This window comes from Cucumis melo, chromosome 9, assembly GCF_025177605.1.
Source record: "Cucumis melo cultivar AY chromosome 9, USDA_Cmelo_AY_1.0, whole genome shotgun sequence".
NCBI classification, from domain to species: Eukaryota; Viridiplantae; Streptophyta; class Magnoliopsida; order Cucurbitales; family Cucurbitaceae; genus Cucumis; species Cucumis melo.
The window spans coordinates 23,183,764-23,207,298 of NC_066865.1; the positions used below are offsets into that span (position 1 = coordinate 23,183,764).

The following is a 23,535-nucleotide window of genomic DNA, read 5'->3' on the forward strand; positions in this document are numbered from 1 at the left end:
ATACCTATTTTGTATATCAAAATTAAAATTGATCAATGGTCTCTCTTCTAATTTTCTCCCTTAATTATCTATTTCTATTCATGCTTAATTTGTATTATAATATTGATAACTCAACTTTAAAAAAAGTTATCTATTTCTATTAATGCTAACTTGCATTATAATATTGATAATTGAACTTTAAAAAGGAAAATCCAATTCGTTTAATTTCAATCCTTCTTCTATTTTATAGTTGATTATGAATAAACATAGTATATTTTTAGTTAAAAATTCATAAATAGACATGATTTTGAATATAATATATATAAATTGAGTGGCTCTTTTATTTATTTTCTAATTTATTTAGTTAATAAGTCTACATTTTATAAAGTAATTTTTTTTTTGAAATCCAACTATAATCCCTAACAAATATTTGTATGAAAATATAAAAGGAGAATAGGTTTTTTTTTTTTTTTTTTTAAATTATTATTATTTTAAATAATTTTAATCGAATAATGGGTGTGTGCTTTTTGAATAGTTGAATATTTGTAATTGTAGCAAAGCTTTTGATCAAGAGGAGATAAGAATGTCAAATTTGGGTGTTGATAGGAAGAGAGATTTTTTTTAGGACTGAGAGTTTAGCAAAGATGTTAATAGTGATTAATTACACTATTGAATTATAAGAGATCTATTGTTTTAGTATGTGTATTATGATTAGGGTAAATGAAGTCAAGAAATGTGTTAGAAATTAGGGTTGATATATACAAGGAATTTATGCTAATTTTGAGCCAAACTTAATTTGTCGTATTCTTACGCACGTGTTATCTGAATATGCATCTTTTAAAAGAGACACGCTACTATTACTTTCATGTAGCTTTTTAATAAGAAATTGAATTTCTTACTAAACATGCATGCATTTCAATTTCCCAAAACATGCAATAAACGACACTCTGTTTCAATGACGAATGGACCGTCAAACGTGATTCCTCCGCTTTCCCCTCAACTTTATTCCTTTCGTCCCCTCATTAAGTAGGTAGTTTTTTTTCTCCTTCAAATTGTCTTTAGCTAACTTTTTTCACATTATTTGAGCTGTCATAAATCCTGATAACTGTTTGTTTGTTTAATTATTCATTCATAAATTTTACCTCGAGGAAGTTCACTCATATTTAAATAAGAAACTAAATTATATAACTTTTATCATATTTAAACTGATAACATTTACTCTAAATTTAGTCTTGAAGAATTCTTTTTTTTTTTTTTCCTTTCAATTATTGCACTTGATCTTTGCCCAAAAGGCTATATGATATATCCCTAAGCAAACCTACGTTATATTATATTAGGATTTTTTTTTACCGATCTAAAATACAACATTAAATTATATATAATACTATTTCACGTTGAATACTTTGTTGTAGTTATGAAACCCTAATTAAACCTCACTCCAAAAACAAACAAACAAACCCTAAATAAGAAAAGGAAAGTACACCAATTTTGGTTATTGTCATTAAATTGAAAGGGATTTTGTATGACGAGTATTTGTGAAAGATGTCAAATTCAGGTATGATATAAATGGGAAGATGTTGTTAAAGGCGACCGTTTCGCTAAACAAACCCAAGAAAAGAACGGGATATGCGCTAGACATGCATTATTCTGTAAAGTTGAATCATATATGTGATTTGTATGATTCAGAGCGACACGTTTATTTAAATGTATGTTTCTCTGATAAACGTTCGTTACAACTTTAAATGTAACTTTTAATGAATGGATTTTTGCCAAAAGAAATCAAATTTCAAATATTACACATCTCTTCCAACAATTAGTTTGAATTATTCTCAATCATCTCTTAATTAAGCATCCTTAAAAGTGCAAAACCTTGAAATTAGAACAAATTAAAATCAAAACTCAAATCTAATCTTTGTAACATTTTGAAATAAATTACATTTTTCTTAAAAACAAGGATGAATTGAAATATCTATTAATAACCATATATGATATAAATAAATTTAGAGTACATTTACAACTTTTATTTCATATACTCTCCATGTTATGTTAGAGTCTTCTTTTCAAATATTCTTTTCTCGATTCTCAAATATTCAACTATTATATCTTTTCGTGTTAATTATATTAAATCTAACGACATTTTAAAAGTAATTAATAACCACTAAATTATGTTTGAATTGATATTTGATTTTTGAAAATAGTTTAGAATATAAAATTTTAGAGACCTCATATGATGTTCATAATGGTACATAGATCACATACAATAATACCCTTCATTATCTTTCATTGTCAAATGATTTTAAAATGAAATGGTAAGAAAACTCGATTGTTTTAAATCTAATTCCAATCATCACCAACAAATGACCCACCGTATATCTAATCCACAACTATAAAATTCATAATCTAAGCATTTAATTTCTTTGTAAATCAAAATTTTCTTTCACCCCTCGTGTTTTTAAATTAACCTAAACAAAAGGTAAAAACACATGAAAAGTTATGTCTCATATTATTTTTACTCTCACAAAGTAGATCATAACTCTATATTTAGAAACCACGTTTTGAATATGTGCATATATATATATATATATAAAACATATTCAAATGATAACGAAGGAAAATAAGAATTCTTTTTCTTTTTTAAAAGATAATAATAATAATAATAATAATAATAATAATAATAATAATAATAATAATAATAATAATAATAATAATAATATTTCATTTTGATTGAATTTAGACATCTTCTTCCGTGTCGTGATCGTCCAAGTTTCATCCCAAGACTGTGGGAAATATGAGCTATCCACATTTGATTGATTTATATAAATATAAAAAACCAAGCGGCAAAATTTAATGCTTTAGTCTTTAATTCCAACATACGTATGATGTTTTCAAAGGAGAAAAAAATAATCTTTGAAAGAGACTTCGAAAATCTGTTTAAGATTGCCTTTGTGAGTTTAATTTTTTTTAAAAAAATATATACAATCGTTTTGACTGTTCTATAAAATTAATTAATTATTACATTATTAAATAAAAAAATGATTTGCACTTACTCGTAAGATCATATTGAGATTATTGAATAGAATTAATGCAATAACATTGATTATTAATTAATTAGATTGTTTAATATACTCCACTCCAACATCCATACAATTGTCTTTAAAGTTTCATTAATACCATTAATTCTTAAACTTTCAAAATTAAGTATTAAAAAGAATCTACATTTCATCTCACCTTTCATTCTTCCTTTCTTTCTCTCTTTTGTTTGATCCTTGTACAAACCAGCACTTCTTTTTTAACTTGTCTAGCTTTCTTCAATACCCTCTTATGAGTCCTTCCTCCATTCTTCAATTCCAAAAACCACCTAATTCAATCCAAATATAAAGGTTATGGAAAAAAGAAGAGAGCATAGTGGAACCACATACCATTTTCATACTTACACAGTTTTAATAAAGTCATGCATTATAACTATGTGTGAGATAATTAATATACGTCATTTGGCTTTATGTCCTAATTAATATACTAACAGTATAGGTATTTTTTTAAAAAAAGTTTATTAACTAAACTTCTGTATTGATCCATGTGTGATAGTCGAATATTCTTTTTTACAATATAATTAATAAAAAAAAAAGTTATTTAGATCAATTGCTCGAAACTATTATATTCTTTAAGAAAAAAAGTATAATAAAAGTACAAATTCAGGTATTTATTTTTCTTTTATAATTGAGAAATAAAATAAAAAAGGTTGTTCGTGTTCCCAACAGCCGACATAGATTTTATATATCGATCTTTCACCTCTGAAAACGGCAAATAGAACAGCCGGCAAAAGAATTGCACCAAAATTTGTCTTTTTCTACGTCTCAAAATTTGCACCACGTGGCGTACAAACATTTCAATTAACTATTTATATATATATATATATATACTCACATACACTCACACTCAAATTTATTTATTATATGTATGGGTTTCCTTTTAACTTTTTAGGCGGCTTATAATTCACATTTAGAAAAAATAAAAATAAAAATTTTGTTCAAAGTCTTTAGTTCTGTTCTTGAAGGAGACATTTTTTATATTATAATATACTAAAACAATTTAAATCCTATTTTGCTTATTAATGTAAGTTTCACGTGAAAAACTTTGTCAATCCTTTACCAAATTTCATCCATCTAATTATTAATCACGTTCCACAACAGTCGGTTATAGCGAAATTAATTTAGTGATAATTAATATGATTTTTCATTTTAAATATGGAAGGTTTGAATTTAACGATAATCGGGTATGGTTTTATTTTCTAAATATTGGAGATTTCATTCACGACTATTGTACAAGATTAATTTTAATAGTATTAAAACATTGTACATATATTATTTATAGTACAAGTTTTTGGGAAAGTGAAAATATTTTGTAAATTAGTTTCATGTGAACCTAAAAGCTAATATATAATTTGCATATATATAATAGAGAGGCATGAACTTGTGAACCCTAATTCTAGATCTACTAAATATATAGAGATTAGTCATAGATTTAAATTATTTGTTCATGCATGTATGTTGCCATGTTGAGAGTAACAAAACAAAATCATTATTTAAATTTAATATTTTAAAAATGAGAATTTAAATTAATTAAAAATATTGATTTTATCATTAAAAATTTAACTTTATTATATATAATAATATAATAATATAATTAGTATTTTGTTTTTGTTTGTATTGTCATTCCTATCCAATTCACAATTTGGTAAGGTAGGGTCAAAATTAATTTCAAATTATTGGTTTATTCAATCTACCAAAACTAATGTGATTATATATTATCATATTGATACTGAAGTCACTTTTCAAATTTCTCATTCTAATCTTTTTTTCCTTTGGTTCCATTATAATTGACATTGAAAGGTTGTTTGTTTGTTTTTTTTTTTTTTTTTTTTAATGTTTAACATTGTTGGTTGTGTTGAATATAATATCATTGTTGGTTGTTAATTTCCTATAACAACAATCCCTAGTTGTGTGGTTTGGATAATATAAATTATTATGATTTAGATCTAAATTTGAAATTTCAACTCCTAATTAACAAGGGTGTATTTAATGTCATATCACCATTTTAATGAGAGAATATTGCTTATAGTTTTTTAACAAGGTGACATATACACAATAGTCTTGAGAATATCCCCCTTCCTCCATATTCTACTCCTCCCTAATCGAACCTATCTACTTTGAGCTTGATAATTTACTTAATGACGGTGAAGCTTTTGATATCTTTACAATCTTTTTCTTCATATCGATGAGGCTTATAAGTTCAGTAGTATGCATAAACTTTGGGAGTTGTTTTTTCTCTCATGTTCGTCGTGCATGTGTCTACCCTTTTCACACACCCTTTACCTTTAGTAATCTACTTTCATTGTCTCACGGAATGTTGGATGTTTACTGTTGTTATTTGGTTTCTCTATTAATTATTTAAAACTAAAAAAGTAATCTTCATGTGTAACCATTGCCGCTGGACCAAAAGGATTCAGAACAAGTAATTGGGCTTTGCGCGCTAGCCTCAATTCAAAATGGATCCTATCTGATTTGGTTTGTATTTTTACTCTTTTTCTGGGTGTTGCTTATCGATTCTGCTTTCGGTTTTATTTTCTTTTACTGATGTTCTTTCTGCTGAGGCTTTTATGATTGATGATCTTCTCCTTACAAACGTATGAAATATAATCTTCTGCATTATAACAGGCTGTTCTTGACGTTTTTATTGAAATGGTTATGTCTATCGTAGATAAAAATATGGTAGAATGTTCTGAAGTAAAAAGAATGTTAGATTTCACGTATTTATGAGTAGCAGGTCATTAATCATAAATGTTCTTGGGAAGAGGTCAGGGAAAAAGAAATTTGATACTAAATACTAAATTCATTGTCGGTTCTAAGGTGTGGTTGTAAGAAACTTCGTAGTCTGTTTCTTCAAAATTCAATTATATCAGCAAATGTTGTGGTCACTCTGGGCCCGTTTGGTAACGTTTCTATTCTCTGTTTCTTGTTTCTTGTTCCTTGTTCCCTGTTTCCTGTTTCTTCTTTTTTTAGAACAAGAAACAGTAATGCGTTTGATAACTGTTTCTATTTTTTGTTTCTTGAAAAAAAAAAAAGAAACAGAAACAAAAAAGTGTTCGATAACTGTTTCTTGTTTATTGATTTTCTTCTAGATTTATTTTTTATTTTTCACATCTACTTCAATTAAACATTAAACAAAAATATAGGTCTATCCATCAAACATAACAAATAAAATTATCAAAAGTTTATTCATTTAATACGAAGAAGTATCAATGAACGAATAAAAATAATAACATAAACATAAAATTATATTTATCCTTCAAATGTTACCAAATTTGATTGGCAATATCATCTCTTACTCAGGCAATTTCTCTTTTTAATCCATCAATTTCTACAATCTCATTGTTATTTCGTGACATCTAGAATTTAATATTAATTTTAAAGTAAGTTATTATGTCTTCAATATTCAGAATTGAAAGAAACAAAACAAAATTTAACCTTTAACTCTTAACCTATGATGCTTTAGAGAAAAACTCACAACGAAAATCCAGATTTGCACAAAGAGAAAGATGAAAACTATGGATCCGACGAAGAGGAACAATCAGGCAAAAACTATGGATCCGACGAAGAGAAAGAGTTCGGGTTGTCGAGAAAGACGGTGAGAGGTGAAGAGGAAGACAATGTGCAAAGAAAAACGATGAGTAAAAGAGGAAGAGGATGATTATTTGGAGAAGACGATGGAGATAAAAGGAAAAGGAAACCAATAAAAATAATTGAAAAAAGAAAAATGAACCAATAAAAATAATTGAGAAAAAGGAAAATAAAAGAAATAAAAATAATTGAGAAAAATGAAAATAAAAGAAATAAAAATAATTGAGAAAAAGAAAAAAGCAAATAAAAATAATTGAGAAAAATGAAAGGAAAAAAAATAATTGAGAAAAAGGAAAAGGAAACAAATAGAAATAAATTGAGAAAAAGGAAACCAATAAAAGCAATTGAGAAACGGAACAGAAGAAACTACTTTTTTTTGTTCCCAATAATTCTTTCTAAAATGAGAAACGTTTCTACTTTTTTTGAGAACGAGAAACAAGGAACGTTATCAAACACTTCTGTTTCTTAAAAAATGGAAACAGAAACAAGAAACAGGAAACAAGAACGTTACCAAACGGGCCCTCTATATATAAACATATTTTGGGCAAAAACATTGTAGTTAAGAGAATTAAAATATGATGAGAAACTCAATAAAGTTGGTTTCATTTGGATTATCGTTGTTGTGCATTTTGGGAATAATACAAATATGTGAAGCATTGGGAAAAGATCATCCTCTATTTGTGTTTGGAGATTCAATTTATGATGTTGGAAATAACAATTACATAAACACAACCACCATTTCTCAGGCCAATTTCCCTCCCTACGGCCAAACTTTCTTCAAATTCCCCACCGGAAGATTCTTCGATGACAGACTCATTCCTGATTTCATTGGTATATGATATAATGTAACAATTGAATGCAGTTATAATCCATGGATCAAAGTTGGTTTAACCAGTTTCGATCGATCGACGAGGTATATGTGACGAACGAGTAATGCTAACAAAAACATTAGAAATTTCCCCCCTAAATGTGGTGATTTTTTCAGGTGGTAACTTTGAGAAGGCAGGTAGATTATTTCAAAGAAATGGAAAGGAGTTTGAGGAAGAAACTTGGAACTTCAAAAACAAAGACATTACTATCAACAGCCGTTTACTTAATCGCCATTGGAAGCGGTGACTATGATGCTTTTGATCCAAAATCCAATTCACTTTATCAATCTTACACAACACAACAATATGTTGATTCAGTGATTGGAAACATGACCCGTTTCATCAAAGTAAACACATCAAAATTCAAATTAATGTTCTTGCTTTTGTTTTGTTCTGTATTATCTTTGATTTGAGTTTTAGTTTTAATTACTTTTTAGGAAATTTACAAGACAGGAGGTAGGAAATTTTCAGTGCTAAATATTGGGCCTATTGATCATTTGCCTGCTGTACAAGAAGCTATTATATCTCATTATAGAACTCCAGCTTGGTTGGAACAATTCAAAGCAATTTATTGTTTTGCACAACGAAAAACTTCCTAAAGGACTTCTATATTCTCATACTGATTTCCACACTGCTATCAGTAACATAATCCACCACCCAACAAAATACGATACGTTGCATTTATATCAAGTGGTTATTAGAGGCACGTAGAATTTCCAATCTGTTTATAATGTCGTCGTAGTGTGATTGCTCCTAATAATTGATAACTTGTTTGAAAAGGTACGAAAGAAGTGAAGAGTGGATGCCGTGGAAGTGGGGCATTTAGAGGAAAGAGTAGCTGTGGAGGGATGAGAGGCATAAAAGAATATGAGTTATGTAAAAATCCAGAGGAGCATGTTTTTTGGTGCCAACCATGGAACTCATAGAATATACAAGTTTATAGCAGAAATGATGTGGACTGGGACTTCAAATATTACCACTCCAATCAATCTCAACTCCTTATTCTACATGTAATATAATGAAAATGAATTTAGTACTGTATTGACCAGTTTAAGTAGAACCCCATATTAATGTTCTGTATGAAACATTCTGCACAAGGTGAAGAAAGGGATCAGTGTCTTGTTCTTTATCCAGTTCATAGAGAGCATCAAATAAGCCATTTTTATGAAACAATTGCATTACAACGAAACAAGATTTGTTAAGATGACGTTCTTTTGTAATTTAGACTGATCTATTTGTAATGACTTTCCAAGTACTCGTAAAATCATTCGAAACAGGATCTTGGATCTTCCTTTAGCGAAAGTGGTCAAAAAGAGACTAAACAACACAAGCCAACTCATACATATACACTATTTGTGACAACTGAAGTTAAAAAATTTAAAGCATTCGTTTCTATTCAAAAGATTCTAAATATATCGTTGGAAAATAGAGGACAGTACAATCAATGGAAAGTAGTTGGTTATATTACCTACAGTTTGATAGCAGATACCTGCAAGATATTGAATCGATGAAAGCGTGTTTTCCTTTTTATTGGGAAGTTGAAAAGAGGTAATATGTTAAAAAGATCTACCAAACTCAATAATGGGAAGAAGAAACTGAATTCACCATGATTCTAAAACTATACAAGGAACATGTGATCCACTGTCAACAACTCTTCACATTAACAAAATTCAATCAAGATGTCTTGGCAAAAGACAGTATACCTCCATGAGACTAGCTTCTTTTGTTCAAGTAAACTGCAAGAAAGAATAATAAAAAAATGAAATATTTCTTTCTTTCCTCTTAAGAGCTTAGCTTGCTCTGATATGTTCATGCATGTCGTGGAGGAAGGAAATCAAAGCAACTGAATCAACACTCACTAGTATTTACCCTAAGTTCAATGATAAACGAATATCACAAATATCTTTTTATTTATATTTCTGATTCATTGATACCACTGGCAACTTATATAGCTGATAAATGAACATCATTAATACATAACCTAAGTCATACCACCAATATTATTGACATTATTGATATCCTAAACATCTATCTAAATTATGTCAAATGATTTATAAAGATTCGTATATATCATTTAATATGTATCTAAGTTATATAACTAATATCATAGTTTTATATGCTAGAATTACCAAACTATACCGCAAATATCATCCGTATTAATAGTTTCTATTTACAATGGTTTTTTTTAACATTTTTTTCCCCTTAATTTAAGGTTTAAGCTTTTAAAAATTTGAGGTGGTTTTGAAACTTTTGAAAATTTAAAATTATTTTTTATGCAAAATACAAAATTCGAGAACATTTTGATTTTTGTATAATTAATCCTTAACATTGGATTAATAACAGAGAATTGTTATGGATAGTAAAAAATAAAAAGAAAATTATTTACAAAATATAACAAAAATGATTTAAATGGGCTACCGAGACTTTCATGAATTTTTTCTATAAAGAGACTACGATAATTATAAGAATTATTTTGAAAAATCATAAAATTAATTAAAATATTTGCAAAATATTCGCAATAATAATTAATAACATTTTGAAAAATTTTGTTGTTTAAAATAAATTTCTAACCGTAATAAGATTTTTTTATAAAGAAAAGTAAGTATTTCTGTAGCGTCGGCCCATCTTTCTCCTTCCGTGAAGAAAACAGGCAGCAGCTTTGTGCTTCAACCTTCTCCTCCGATCGCCTGCAGTCTACCGCACGCCATCGACCGTCGCGGAAGGAACAAATTGAAGAGAAAATGAAGAAAAAGAAAGGAAATTTTTGGATATGGATGATGTTGTCAGTGATTTTCAGGCTCCTTATGATATATTTTCCCAATCTGAATCTGTCCTCTCGGCCCGAGGTCGCCACACCTCTAACAAGCATTCATCGATGTACTTTACTCTCTCTTTTCTCTAGAGATTCTAGATATGCTTGATTCTTACTTAATTTATGCTCATGAGTTTTGCTCCTTTTTAATGTTCTGCAGTGGCTGAGGGTTACTGGTTGAAACAGTCGTCAATGTCTCCCTATACAGGTTTTCCTGTTTCCCTTTTGTATTCAATCCAAATGATTGCTTCTGGAGTTGGCTGATTGTATTTGGTTATCACTGATAGTGAGAATGACTTTGCCTATTTGTTTGAGTAGGATCTATGTATCATGGCTCTCCTCTGTTACTGTCTCTTCTAGGGCCATTGACTGTCAAAAGGTAAGAATCAGCCTCCAAAAGGAAATGTGATATTGAATTTCAGACTAGTGTTTGATTTCTTTCTGTAGTTGAACTAAGCTGAGTACTTAAATTTAAAGTATTTCGTGCTCCGCATTGTGTAACTTAAGAATTTCTGGATTACTGGACAGATAAGCTTGCCAGTGCATAGAACGCCTGATTTTGTTGTGATTTCTGATACTCTATGATGATTGTCTAATGATGATGCAGGATTAAAGGGCAACCAGACCATCTTTTATGCAGGTGAATTTTGCATTTCTTTTATTTGCGACTAAGATTGATTTATTCACTCGAGAGGTTGTTATTAAACATTTGATAGTGAATGGGTTTCTGTGAAGATTTGTTTTCGAATTTGTCTTGGACATCGTGCTGTGTACATTTTGTACCTAATTTATTTGTGAAATTTTCTTCTTCAAGCTTTAAGATTTTCATTTAGTTAAGATGGTACTGTTATCTATTCAGGCTGTTAATATGTATGTATTGTTGGATAGTTTTGCTTTTGTGGTTGCAGATGTTCTGAGTGCGTTGCTTATTCGTGGAATTGGTCAGAATCTTCAGAGGGCATACTATCAAAGTTTGAAACTACTAAAAGTTAAATTATCAAAAAACTCAGGTACTTGTCAACTGTTGGAAGTGCAGTTTTACTATCTAGTTATATTTGCTTGACCTATGTGATTACAGTAGATTCTTGCAAAATGATGGAGCTTAGCAATGAGGATTTGGGATTCACTTGTTAGGACACTGCAGCAATACTGAAATTCAAAGTTGCATTGCGTTCTTATAAGTTACAAAGGGAGCATTTGGGAAAAGCACGTGGAACATGGCTTTTTGATTGATGTAGTAATAGGAATAATATGCACACACACACACATATACATATTATTTTTTCTTTTAGGAATGAAATTACAAAAGGGGAAGTTCTGTTTTCTGGACGACATCAGTATAGATCTGGTTTCTCTTATATAGTCTTTTTTTGCATCGCCATTCAAATGAGTACAGCCTTTTGATCTGGATATATATCGACATACTTGTATGTGTGTTACATTCCTTTCTTTTATTATTTGCTTATGAGTAATGTCATTTTTTTAATGATAACAGAGATTTTCCCAGCTGGAGATATTGCTTCTCTTGTGTACGTATGGAATCCTTTCACAATAGTTGCATGTGTGGGTTTGTCCACATCTCCAATCGAGAATCTAGCCATTGTGCTTACTCTTTATGGAGCATCAAAAGGCAAGAAGTTGGCAGTCTTTGCTTTGTAACAACAATTTTTTCTCTTCCGTCTTTTGAAAAAGCCCAATTTCTAGACAAGAGTCGTACACATTAATTTCACCAAAGCTTCAATTGTGCCATTGTCATATTGAAGTAGAAGCATTACGCTATATGTATATCACTTATTAGATTACCACGAATCACATGTTTTTGTGGCTGAAAATATGTATTTTATATTTATTATAATTGTTTTTTTTTTTTAATTGTGAACCTTTCATTTGATAAGATGCATCTCATGTAGTACAGGACAGGTTCCGTTGGCTGCTTTTGGATTTGTCATGGCAACCCATCTATCTCTTTATCCTGTAATTCTGATAATTCCGGTATGATAGTTCTGTCTAAGGTTTTTGTAAGCCAATATATGATGTGCATCCTGATGGATTCTTCTAATATAGTTGTCATGGTCTCCTTCCCCCCAGGTAGTCCTTCTATTAGGTAATGGCTTAGATGCTCCTCCTAGGAAATTCTTCTTTGAAAGGACTCGTAGTAGAGTTGTTGAAAGACCTTCAAATGATAGCTGTAGTCAGCAAGAGGAAGTGATCAATCAGCCTGAAGTACCAAATGGTTTCTCACTGAGGCCAGTCATGTATTTCTTATTATGGGTTTCTTTATTTTCTGCTTATCTGCTGCTTCTCTGTGGTGTATCTCTCAAACAGTTTGGTGGACTGTGGGAGATGTTTAGAAGGTATGAATTTTCTTATTTAGAATTTTCCATCTTATCTTTGTTAATGTCTATTTACACTTCACATTTCTCTTACCAAAATGCTTCTATCCCTGTTTTATCCAGTTTACTACTAGTCTCATCGTGATAAGTAATGAATATGGCACATTTCAGGTCCTCCATCACTCTCCCTTGGTCTTAAAGAGGATGGGGAGGTGTCACTTAGTGGATTGCTAGTCGGCTTCCAAAATACTGTGTAGTGTGCTCATTATCATACCAAAATATGAAAGTAAAAAGTCAAGTAACCTGGTGCGGCTGATGAACAATAACACATAGTTTGATAGTTAACAATATTTTTCTAAGGTGTTGTCCATGAAAGTTAAATCCACCTATGAGAAAGTTGGGTTCTTTTATATCAATGTTTTAGGTTCTTAAGGTAATCCCATTTGTTACCATGTAACTAACATGAACTTGAAATGTTATTCTGAGTATCCAGCATATGTATTACTTAGCTGATGAATGTATTGCGGGTTATTGCAGCACATATGGCTTTATTCTCACCGTGCAAGATTTGTCCCCTAATATTGGAGTTCTATGGTGAGTTCAACAAAATGTTAGATGCTTGTTAAAAAGTTATTTCTATGCATAAAGTACTGTGCGAGTCTGACTACCAACCGATCTTTTTGAATGCTTTTTACAGGTACCTTTTTGCAGAAGTGTTTGAGTTCTTCAGGGACTTTTATTTAATAGTGTTTCATATCAACATTTTGTTTATGATATTGCCATTGTCCATACGTCTCTGCCATCGACCTTTGTTTCTGGCTTTTGTGCTTCTTTCTATTTCTGCCATGTTGAAGTCTTACCCTTCGGTATCCTCTGGTCTTGTCTTATAACTTTATTTATCACTAATATTTATTACACTTCTTTACATTAAGCTCCGAGTTGAATAGGTAATCTTTTCTTGTCCTTTTGACTTCTTTTAGGTGGGAGACTCAGCTTTGTACTTAAGTTTTATGGGATTATTTATAGACGAATTAGTTGGTAGGTACTTGTTTGGTTCTGGTTACTGCACTTCCAACCTCATCTGATTCTTTAATCAATTTTGACCCCATTCCTATGGTACATATACAGATTTGGAGTTCTCATTCTTTCTATTCTGTGGGTATATTGGGATTTCCCTGCTCAGCCCTGTGATGCACAACCTTTGGATATGGAGGGTATGCCTTCTTTGACACTAATATTAATTTGAAATGGAAAGACCTGAACTCTTTTAACCAAACGAGTTCACAAAATTGCAGGGAACTGGCAATGCAAATTTCTACTTTGCAAATGCTATGGCTTATGCTTGCTTCCAGGTTGGTCTTTCTCTGCTCGAATGTACAATTTGCACTTCAATATCACAAGCACTACTATGATTCTCCACGTTTCACTTGCTGAAATATTATCATTATTATAATAGCATATTCTGAAGCTCTCCTATTATTGCATATTGCAATGGGCCTTAGCTCCTAGTATTTAATAGGGATAGTTGCAAATGTAGCAATTGTATTCAAAATAATTAAGTACATAGCAACATTTTAAAACAATTGCAAATATGGCAAAATCTGTCAAAATCTGTCAAAATCTATCAATGATAGGAATCTATTACTGATAGACCATGTAGCAAATGTTGGTCTATCGTTGATAAACCATAAGAGTCTATCAACGATAGAAGTCTATCATTGATAGATTTTGCTATATTTGCAATTTTTTAAAAATGTTGCTACATACTTAATAATTATTCTAAAACTTGCTACCCGTTGTAATTTCCCTATTTATTAATATTACTATTAACTTATGGGTTGTTCAGCCCACTGGGATTAATGTGTTGGAATCGGTAAAGTTAGTTTGGGTTTGTATTCAGCCCACTGGGATTAATGTGTTGGAATCAGTAAGTTAGTTTGGGTTTGTGGTGTAGAGTTTCTCATAAATGTGAAAAGTAGAGAAAGAAAAGAACGTGGAGTTATTCGATAAATGTGAAAAATAGAGTTCTTCAATAAATATGAAAAGTGGAAAAAGATGAAAAATAATTGCACAAAGTTGTGGGCAAAACGATCCCTTAGGTCCTAATATGTTCAAATCTCGTCACTGCACTTGAACTTGCTAATTTGCATTTGGGCAAGAAAATGGGTTTGTTTTATTCAAATGCATAGCATGTGTACATGATCTTTAGAACCAATTTGTTCAATGTTTAGTAATTTTGTGGATCACTGCTTGTTTTCGCGTACAGATCGTTCTAGTGGTTGAGAGTGTAAGTACAATGCTGAATCATGATCGGAAGCTAAGGAAGCTATCTGCAATGAAGCTTTCACGATAGATAGTTAAACTCCAAGTTATAGCACCCAAAACCTCAAAGAAAAATTACCCTTTTGTAATGGGAAAAGAATTATTGATTACCACTTACCTCAACTTTGAACCTCTTTTCTCTCATCAGATTAAAACTGGTAAAATCAATTACCATCTACTAATTGGATTTTTTTGTGTATTTCTTAGATTTGTAATTTTTTGTAGACGTTTATGTAGTACTTTTTCTTTTTGGTGTTGACATTTTCTTCATGGTTTGAGATTTTTTTTTTTTTCTTTTTGTAAAATGTGAGTACTCGATTGTTTAGATCATGTGATGTAGTAGTTGGACCAAAGCTAAATTTTCCTCGAGAAATATGAAGTCACAGAAACATTTCAAATTACATTTATGTCACGGTTATTGATTCATAATCAAAGTTAGCATCAACGTAATGGATTTTCATTGATGAACAAATCATACTGGACTTTCATTTCATCGTGATGGTAACTAAACTACCCATGTTTTGATAAAAAGAAGATTTTGAATTTTTTTTTTAAAGTTATACTACAGTTTAAGTAACATCGAATTTTTTTTATTGGTATCATTATTGAGCAAATAGCATCCTAAAATTTTGGATTTTCTTTTTATATCTACTGAGAAAATAACATCTATCGAAAATTTATCGAAAGAGGTATGAAAGAAGGGTGAAGAGAGGATGCAGTTAAAGTTGGGCAATGAGAGGAAAGGATAGCTATGGAGGGATGAGAGGCAAAAAGGAATGAGTTATGTGAAAATCCAGAGGAAAATGTGTATTTCGATGCCAACCGTAGAACTGATAAAATCTACAAGATCAAACATACTCCTTATTCTACATATAATAATGAAAATCAATATTTAATATAGTATTTATTGTACTGAACAGTTTAAGTATGTACACCGATTAATTATAATAAGACAAGTATTTGTCCTGTATAAAACATTCTACACTCTGTTATGTCCTTTTTTACCTTTTTTCCTATGCACATGGTGAAGAAAATAATCAGTGTCTCTCTCAGAATGTTTGTGTTTTTTGTGTAATTCATGGCTTCTTCTCTTGTATCCACTTCCATGATTATGGTGATGCCTACTACCATGTCTATGGTTATGTTTTCTTTCACCTCTATACTTCCAAGTGGACCTCGTGAGCTCACTTTTGTGACAAAACGTATCCTCCCACCAGTCATAAAGAGGGTCAAATAAGCCCTTCTGATGTAAAACCCACAGTATCACAAGTACTGCATAGTAATTGAAACAAATTACGAAGATTTGATGCTTATTTGTAATATTTAGCCGACTTGTTTGAAATGATTTTTCAAAGTGTTGGATAATAGTTACCTATGGGGAAAGTGGCCAAGAAGAGACCAAACAACACAAGCCAACTCAAACATATATATTGTATGTGACAGCTGAAGTCGAAAAATCCAGAGCACTCTTTTCTGTTCAAAAGAGAAAAACATGTCATTTGAAAATAGAGGGGACGGTATGTCAATGGAAGGTAAATGGTTTTTGATAGCAAATACCTGCAAGATTTCCCAGTGACAAAGTCGATGACGCTTCCCCAAAACTGCTTCCAGGCGAGCTTGATTGAATCGATGAAACCATTTTCCTTTTTCTTGGGCAGTTGAAAAGGAGTAATCTATTAAAAAAAATTGTCAAACTCACTAATGGAAGAAGGATATATCCTTTTGATTGACCATGATTTTAAAACTGTAAAAGGAACCTCTGATCCATTCTCAAGGACAGTAGCAGTAGTAGCAAATTGGCATTCAGCTCTATCAACTTCACTAAAATCAGCATCCTTAAGTATGGCTGCACTATCAACAAAGAGCAGTTTTGTCCCAAATAATCTTGAATCTAAGCTAAATAAATTTAATGAGAAAAGAAGCAGAAATAGTTACTCATCTTACCAGCACAAACATATTTTGCTGCTTGATCAGTAGTTGGGTAGAGTTTAAACGAACGGCTAGCAATTTCATTTGGCTTCATTATATAATATTGTTCCTGAAATGATCTAGATTTTCATCAAAAACTCATCACATGAACAAAATTCTATCGAAATGTCTCCGCGAAAGACGGTACCTCCATGAGACTGACTTCTTTTGAACAAGTAAACTGCAAGAAAGAAAAATCCATCCAGTAGAAAAGAGTTTGCAGGAGAAAAGAAACAAAAAATTCTACGAGTGCATTTCTTGCCCCTTAAAGGCCCACTCTAATTATCATGGATGAAGGTAATCAAAGCAATGGTGTCAACGCTCATCCATTGGTAAAATGTTTTAAGGTTTAGGCCTTGATGGCCAATCTTAAGCTTCACTCAAGTATACCAACCATGTATCTATCTCATTGTAATAAAAGCTTAGTAAATACCGTTAAGCTGTAAGATGCTTCCACTTCTCCAGTGTTCTTAGTTGCAACTGTAGCAACTCCAAATTGTGTGAGGGCTTCAAAAGTTGGGATGTTGATGCTCATAATTTTCCCAGGACTCCTACATTAAAAAATAGTGTAGCTTAGAAAAAAATATACTTGGTTTAAACATGTCCTTGCCTTGTTTGAGTTCTAGATTTTTAAAATTGGTGTATCGTAGTATTCATATACCGAGTCATATTCGGCATGCAGTTTAATTACAAGAAGAGCTAACAACTAAGATTTGGATACATATCACTAACCTTTGGTAAACATACTCAACATCATCAGCACGCAATTCTATTACAAGATTTGTATTGAGAACTTCAGTGACTCCAATGGAGAACGAATGCGTCCCAGCATTCTACAACCCACCGAACACAAAACGTTTTAACAATATGAATACTCATGAATGAAGAATAATTCTATATCCTCCAATACTTAACTGGGTGCTGATTGATCCTCTCAAACCGTCCTTCCACTCCATATAATGGCAACTGATTCCTACCAATTCGACTCAAATCGGCCTTTCGAAAGTTGGGAAAACGTATCAGATCATATAAAAGTAGTCAATGTTAATATATACCCTTTCTTGATCTTGTAAAAGCTTACCTCCCTGAAATTCCATAATTGGTTGTGCAGACAACTCCAAAATGGGGATGTACAGAAATCAGGCTGGCCATTAAAAGTCTCATAACCAACACCAATTTTGTTGCATTCAAGACCATCTAAAGTAAACCTCACTCTTTCTAGTAGCATCCACATAGAGAAATTGTTACCTAAATTCTGTGGTTGACCAGGACCACCCTTCCATCACAATTGAAAGTTTTAAGCTTAGAAACAGAAGATAAGAACAGACAAGTAAACTCAAGCAAAGTTATATCAAGGCATGTTGGTTTTATGGTGGAATAAGCATATACCTGCCTGGGAATAACAAGGTAAAAGTCCTCAAATGATGGAATGTTTGTGTATCCAACAAGGTCCCCAATAAGATTAACCCGTAAGAAGTTATCATTTGACACCACTGTTCTATTTTCAGGACCCACAGACACTTCCTAGAAAATTAAATTTAATGTCAATCACTGAGAATGAGACCGTGATAATATTGAAGTTTTCTCTATGGGGTATCAAGGAAAACATACCGAAACTTTAGATCCTGACTTCACATGAATCTGAACACTGAATCCCAATGTCCATTGTCCAATACTAAAAACATGAAACCTAAGTGAGACAGAAACTCTAAGTTAGAATCTTGCTAGTAGTACACTTTCTTAAGGAGGTTCTAAGCTGAGCTTCAACTTCAAATTCATCCAACCATCCACACATTAATGTGTATGATACACACACATATATCAACATACATTAAAGTAACGCATGAATTGATTAATGCAACACCAAAAGTATTCTTCTTGGAATGACAAATTAATTATCAATAATTTAAAATTAAAAGAAAATGTATCGGCTAAGTTGTGTTAACCTGAATATAACTTAGCTGAATGGATTTTAGTTTGAGGTTCAAACCTCCACTCTTTAATGTTGTTAAACTCAACAAAATAAAAGAATAACAATGATGGTTAAGCTCCTAAACCAGTTTAAGATCTACGTGGTAAAGTATAAGTATTATCAAGACCCCATGATAAAGTTATGTTCTTAGAAGGGGTGCAACAAAAAAAGAGAAAAAAATCCAACTCCTAGATGATTATTTTACTCTAGTACTACTATATATCGATATTAAAAGGAAAAAAATGACAAAAAAGGAAGTTGAAAACATAAGCCATACCAGTCACCGGGAAAACGTAGACAATGTGCAGTGTTTGCCTTTCCCTTAATCATCTTGTCAACTTAGAAACAAAAGAGTTAGGATCACAAATCAGTGTTTGAAGGAACTAGCAACCGAAGAAATGGAAACCGAACTTACAAAAGTTCCCACACGACGTTGGCATTCGACGCTTTGCCCCACAAGGACAACATATAGGCTAAACAGATTTAACAAGAAACAAAGAAGAAATGAATCAGTATAACCAAAGGAAATCAAGACAATAGAAGCTTTTGTCAAATTGGTACCTGAGTGCTCTGAATTATATGTCCACTTTCATCTCTTAACCTACAAGAAAACATCAAACAAATTAATGTAAATCAAATACCTTTGGGGTTGTGTGGAAAACAAGTTAAAAAGACGGGCATAGCTTACCTCTCACATATTTGTACCACTCTCGCGCTAGCATCCGGCTCACATTTGCGAGTTGTAACATAAAATTCTTCAGGTTTATATGGAACATCCTGAGCATATTGTGTTCAAACACATAAAACATATACAAGTATCAAACTTCATAAATAGAGAACATCCAGATTAGAACTTCACCGCACTAACCACAAACAGATTATTAAAATTAGATACAAGGAAACAAAATCATAAGTGGGAATTACACGAATGTATGTTAGCTCATACAAAACAAAAGCGGGTGATTTGCTGACAGTCAAAACCGGGGGTGTTCTCAGGGTTTGCATCTTGTTTGTGGAGTTTTCTTCCACTTCTACTATTTCTGCTATAATGGAAGCCTCACCCCCACTCTGCAACATAAAAAGAAATCTTTGGAAACTATTGAAAAAAACCCAAAATGGGCACTAGAGAAGAAAACCATCCAATAGAATAAGAGAGTTATATAAAAGGGTCTTACAGAACCGCTAGGAACAGCCATGTTTAGGACAATTTTCTTGGTACAGTTGAGGCTATCAGAGTCAGAATTCCTCTCGCATTTCTCAAGTTTTGACTTGGAGAGGATTTGAACTCCGGAAATGGTTTGAGTTGCTAGAAAAATCAGAAGGAAAAATGCAAGGAGATTGCTGTAACCCATTACTTGGCATGATTGTGAGAGTCCGGATTTGAATTCTGAAAGAATAAGAAGAAGGGTCGGTTCATGGCAGTTACATAACTTCCAACAATAGGTGGTTAGAGGAATATTTATTTCGTATTAGTCACTTGGAAAGACAGAAACCCCCAATCTACTTTAGCAGAACCCATTTGGTTCATTCAATCTCAGAAGTGTACATAACCAAACCCATGAGTTTAATTGATGAAGAAAACAGAATAAATGCAGAATAAACCAATCCAGTGTTGAAATGATGAAATATGAAAATTCATATAGACTTGGCTGTTAACACATGCATAATTCTGCCTCTTTCAATAGATTCTCTAGCGTTAAGTTAACGTTATCAAAAACTATTTCCCTCGATTTTCTTAGAATTTTAGATCATCATATGATTCACATGTACTTAATTTAAAAGAAATAGGCAACCCTATTTGGTATGGAAATTATTAAACAAAAATATATTTATATAGTATTCGATGATTTTGATTTTAATAATGTATATGGAATAACGTAGGATGTCGGTGGGTGTAATGAGAACAAAAGTGGGTGCATAGAAATTCGTCAAAGCGGAGAAGTTTGACCCGGCGGTTAAACAGTTCTAATTGGCCGGCGGCTACTCTTCAATCATCACGTTGACCTCTTCTTTCAACTTTCTCACCTCACCTCACTTCACTCAATTTTGAAATACAATTTTGTTCAATTTTAAGTTTACTCCTCCAATTTTATATTGAAAATTATTAATATGTAGTTTCTAAATATGATCGTTACATATATTTTTATCTCATTATTCATTACTTTTCTAATATGGTATATTAGATGCCATTAGTCTCAAATGTATACTCGATCACGAAAAAAAAAAGATTTGGTCGAAGAATTCAAGATATAATCATTTTGAAGATTCCCTTCTAAAAAGATCTATAAAATATTATTTTGAGATAATATGTCTTGTTGTTGCTTACTTTTAAGATTGAACTTAATATTTATCTGGTAGTGGATGTTGCTATAGAATTAGGTCATTAGAAGGAACCAATAATTGTGGAAGCGAGAGAAGAAGTAAAAGAGTATGATTCGTGTGAAAAATATTATTGAAGAGTATGTTCTCTTTAATTTGATATTGTCTATTTTAAATGATGAATTATATGTTACTTGAATTTCAAATACCACTTCTCTTCGTGCCAACAAGCACTTCAATGTCATCTTCTTCTGACAATTGTTGCTTTCTACAACCTCTTGTTTGCATCGTCAATGGTGACTACTAACCCTCCATCAAATATTCTCTATTGTTCTTTTGTTGATAACAAATAACAACTTATCATCTCAATCATACAACCACATATATGTGTATGTATATTTCTTTTAGGCAATAAAAAAGGATACACAAAGATAACACTACCTATTATAATCCTTTTTCCAAACACATACTATCTATGGTAACACTACCATTCATAATTCTTCCCCCCAAACACATATTATCATAATACTAAAATTATCATAATCCTTATCTCCAATAATTCTTTCCCTCCCAAACTCAACCAATCGAAGTAGGGTGCAACCTTACAAGCTGAAATAAATATAAAAATAATGAGTAGGACCATGGGGAGTAAGACACGTGTATTGACTATCTTGTATTAGGGAAAGGACATGTCATCTTTCTGTCGGGTAGAAAAGTACATATGAAGATTTTGGAAATGGCAGAACACTATCCATTGGTCAATATAATCTCCATTTAGCCCTACTTTAAATCCCTAAGTTTATTTGACTGTCTCAAAGTTTTTTTTCTTTTTTTTTCCTCTTATTGTGATTCATCATTTTCTATAGTGCAATATGGCCTGAGGATTCTAATAACAAATCTCTTAGAGGCATTATCAATACCATGAAGATTAAACTTTGTCTTAGAAACACACCACGTTTACTCATAATCACAAAGAGAATAATAATTCTATTTCCTACAAAATAATTCACAAAGAAAACAATTTGAAATCGTCTCGAAATATATATATATATATATATATATATATTATTAGCATAGACAATAAAAATTAACATGAGGATTTGATCGGTATGTAAAATTTTAGAAATGTAATCGAAAAAAATTTTAAGTTAAAAAGATATATTTGACCTAATCAAACTTATTTAATTACCATAACTAAAGGAGGAAAAAGAAAAAAAAATCAAAAAGTGAGAGTTACCTCTAATCAACTAAATTCAAAATTTAAAAGTTGGGGTCAATAAAAAATTAAATTAGTTGGAAAGATTTGTGCGAGTAGGCCAATGAATTAATATACCATTGACTAATCTTATCACAAAATGTCCTATTAGTCAAAGTCATTAGACAACCCAATTAATATTTTAGACGAAAATGACATGTCCATGTTAATATAAAAGAATTTTCATTGATTTTATTTGACATAGTGGAGACCTTTATTGTTTGTTGACATTTTCTTCATCCATGGTGGCCATTTGGATATCTCATCAATATATGATATTTGTCTCTATATAATGGCAGTATGGCCAAGTTTAGTTCACCCCCATGCATTCAGCTGTCAAAACCCAATGAACATTTAAACCAGAAAGAAAGGGAAAAGAATGGTTTGGTAGCAGGTAAGTGAGGGTCAGAAGTAGATTCATAGATTGGTGTAAAAGGCTGGTAGAAAGAATCTGGAGAAGATCGAAGAACATGATGTTTTTTCTTTCTTTCCATTTTTCTTAATAATTTAATAAATAACAAGAATGATGATTTAAATGAAATGAAATGAAACAATAATGAGGATGAAAAAAAAATCAGACCCACACCCTATGTTGCCGCTGGAGCACGCTGCTGTCTGTGCCTTTCAATCAGATTCTCTTCCAAATTTCATTTTCATTCTTTATTAACCTCTCCCTCTACCAAATTCTAACCTAATACATACATTTCTATCTAAAACATGATTGCATTAAACACCTTTCGTTTCTCAAATCTTTTATTATTATAAGTTTCAAGATGGATCTTACAACCTCATAAGTAAAACAAACAAGAAAAGTAATGGACATGCCCACTTTTTATATTTATTACCATTAATGGATCACTTTTTTCCTCCATTAAACTTGGTCTAAACACAATCTAAGCTTATCTTTTTCACTTGATCTTTCATTAGATTTTAAAATATTAGAGGAACGTTTTTGCTCTTTACATGGAGTCTTAATGTTGATTGTTCACAAAATATTGACTTTTTTAATGTATTTTACTTAGTCTTAAC

At 31.4% G+C, this 23,535-nt stretch overlaps 2 protein-coding genes across 4 annotated transcripts; one reads left to right on the forward strand and one right to left on the reverse strand.

The window, feature by feature from the left end:
- Positions 1 to 10,116: 10,116 nt before the first annotated feature.
- LOC103482711 (uncharacterized) lies at positions 10,117 to 15,253 on the forward strand. 2 transcript variants are annotated; one of them, XM_008438992.3, is made up of 14 exons: positions 10,119 to 10,402; positions 10,498 to 10,545; positions 10,656 to 10,716; positions 10,945 to 10,977; positions 11,226 to 11,347; positions 11,833 to 11,967; positions 12,253 to 12,329; positions 12,426 to 12,691; positions 13,208 to 13,264; positions 13,368 to 13,536; positions 13,651 to 13,708; positions 13,799 to 13,884; positions 13,966 to 14,022; positions 14,937 to 15,253. In XM_008438992.3, the coding sequence occupies exons 1-14, from the start codon at positions 10,267 to 10,269 to the stop codon at positions 15,021 to 15,023; spliced, it is 1,392 nt and encodes a 463-aa protein (XP_008437214.1). In that variant the 5' UTR covers positions 10,119 to 10,266; the 3' UTR covers positions 15,024 to 15,253. The 2 variants fall into 2 exon arrangements, 1 of the variants encoding a protein (XP_008437214.1); XR_007823559.1 differs by lacking the exon at positions 14,937 to 15,253 and having other exon boundaries at positions 10,117 to 10,402; positions 13,368 to 13,546.
- A 587-nt stretch (positions 15,254 to 15,840) lies between these two features.
- On the reverse strand, positions 15,841 to 20,691 carry LOC103482714 (protein HAPLESS 2). Of its 2 annotated transcripts, none has more exons than XM_008438996.3 (18): positions 20,108 to 20,691; positions 19,857 to 20,000; positions 19,621 to 19,709; positions 19,494 to 19,533; positions 19,348 to 19,405; positions 19,210 to 19,270; positions 18,572 to 18,650; positions 18,350 to 18,484; positions 18,042 to 18,236; positions 17,876 to 17,956; positions 17,693 to 17,793; positions 17,394 to 17,511; positions 17,109 to 17,141; positions 16,937 to 17,030; positions 16,750 to 16,838; positions 16,550 to 16,665; positions 16,365 to 16,465; positions 15,841 to 16,264 (listed from the first exon to the last, which is right to left on the reverse strand). In XM_008438996.3, the coding sequence occupies exons 1-18, from the start codon at positions 20,282 to 20,284 to the stop codon at positions 15,972 to 15,974; spliced, it is 2,004 nt and encodes a 667-aa protein (XP_008437218.2). In that variant the 5' UTR covers positions 20,285 to 20,691; the 3' UTR covers positions 15,841 to 15,971. The 2 variants fall into 2 exon arrangements, with proteins under 2 accessions (XP_008437218.2, XP_008437220.1); XM_008438998.3 differs by having other exon boundaries at positions 16,119 to 16,264; positions 16,750 to 16,843.
- Between the last annotated feature and the right edge of the window lie 2,844 nt (positions 20,692 to 23,535).

Excerpts from the sequence above, each read along its gene's own strand:
- LOC103482714 (XM_008438996.3), bottom strand. The coding sequence starts at position 20,284 with ATGGGTTACAGCAATCTCCTTGCATTTTTCCTTCTGATTTTTCTAGCA. Across the intron at positions 17,794-17,875 it reads AGAGGATCAATCAGCACCCA|AATGCTGGGACGCATTCGTT; the intron begins GTTAAGTATTGG and ends GGTGGGTTGTAG. Across the intron at positions 16,839-16,936 it reads AGCAAAATATGTTTGTGCTG|CCATACTTAAGGATGCTGAT; the intron begins GTAAGATGAGTA and ends TTGATAGTGCAG.
- LOC103482711 (XM_008438992.3), top strand. The coding sequence starts at position 10,267 with ATGAAGAAAAAGAAAGGAAATTTTTGGATATGGATGATGTTGTCAGTG. Across the intron at positions 11,348-11,832 it reads TAAATTATCAAAAAACTCAG|AGATTTTCCCAGCTGGAGAT; the intron begins GTACTTGTCAAC and ends TAATGATAACAG. Across the intron at positions 13,537-13,650 it reads TGTTGAAGTCTTACCCTTCG|GTGGGAGACTCAGCTTTGTA; the intron begins GTATCCTCTGGT and ends GACTTCTTTTAG.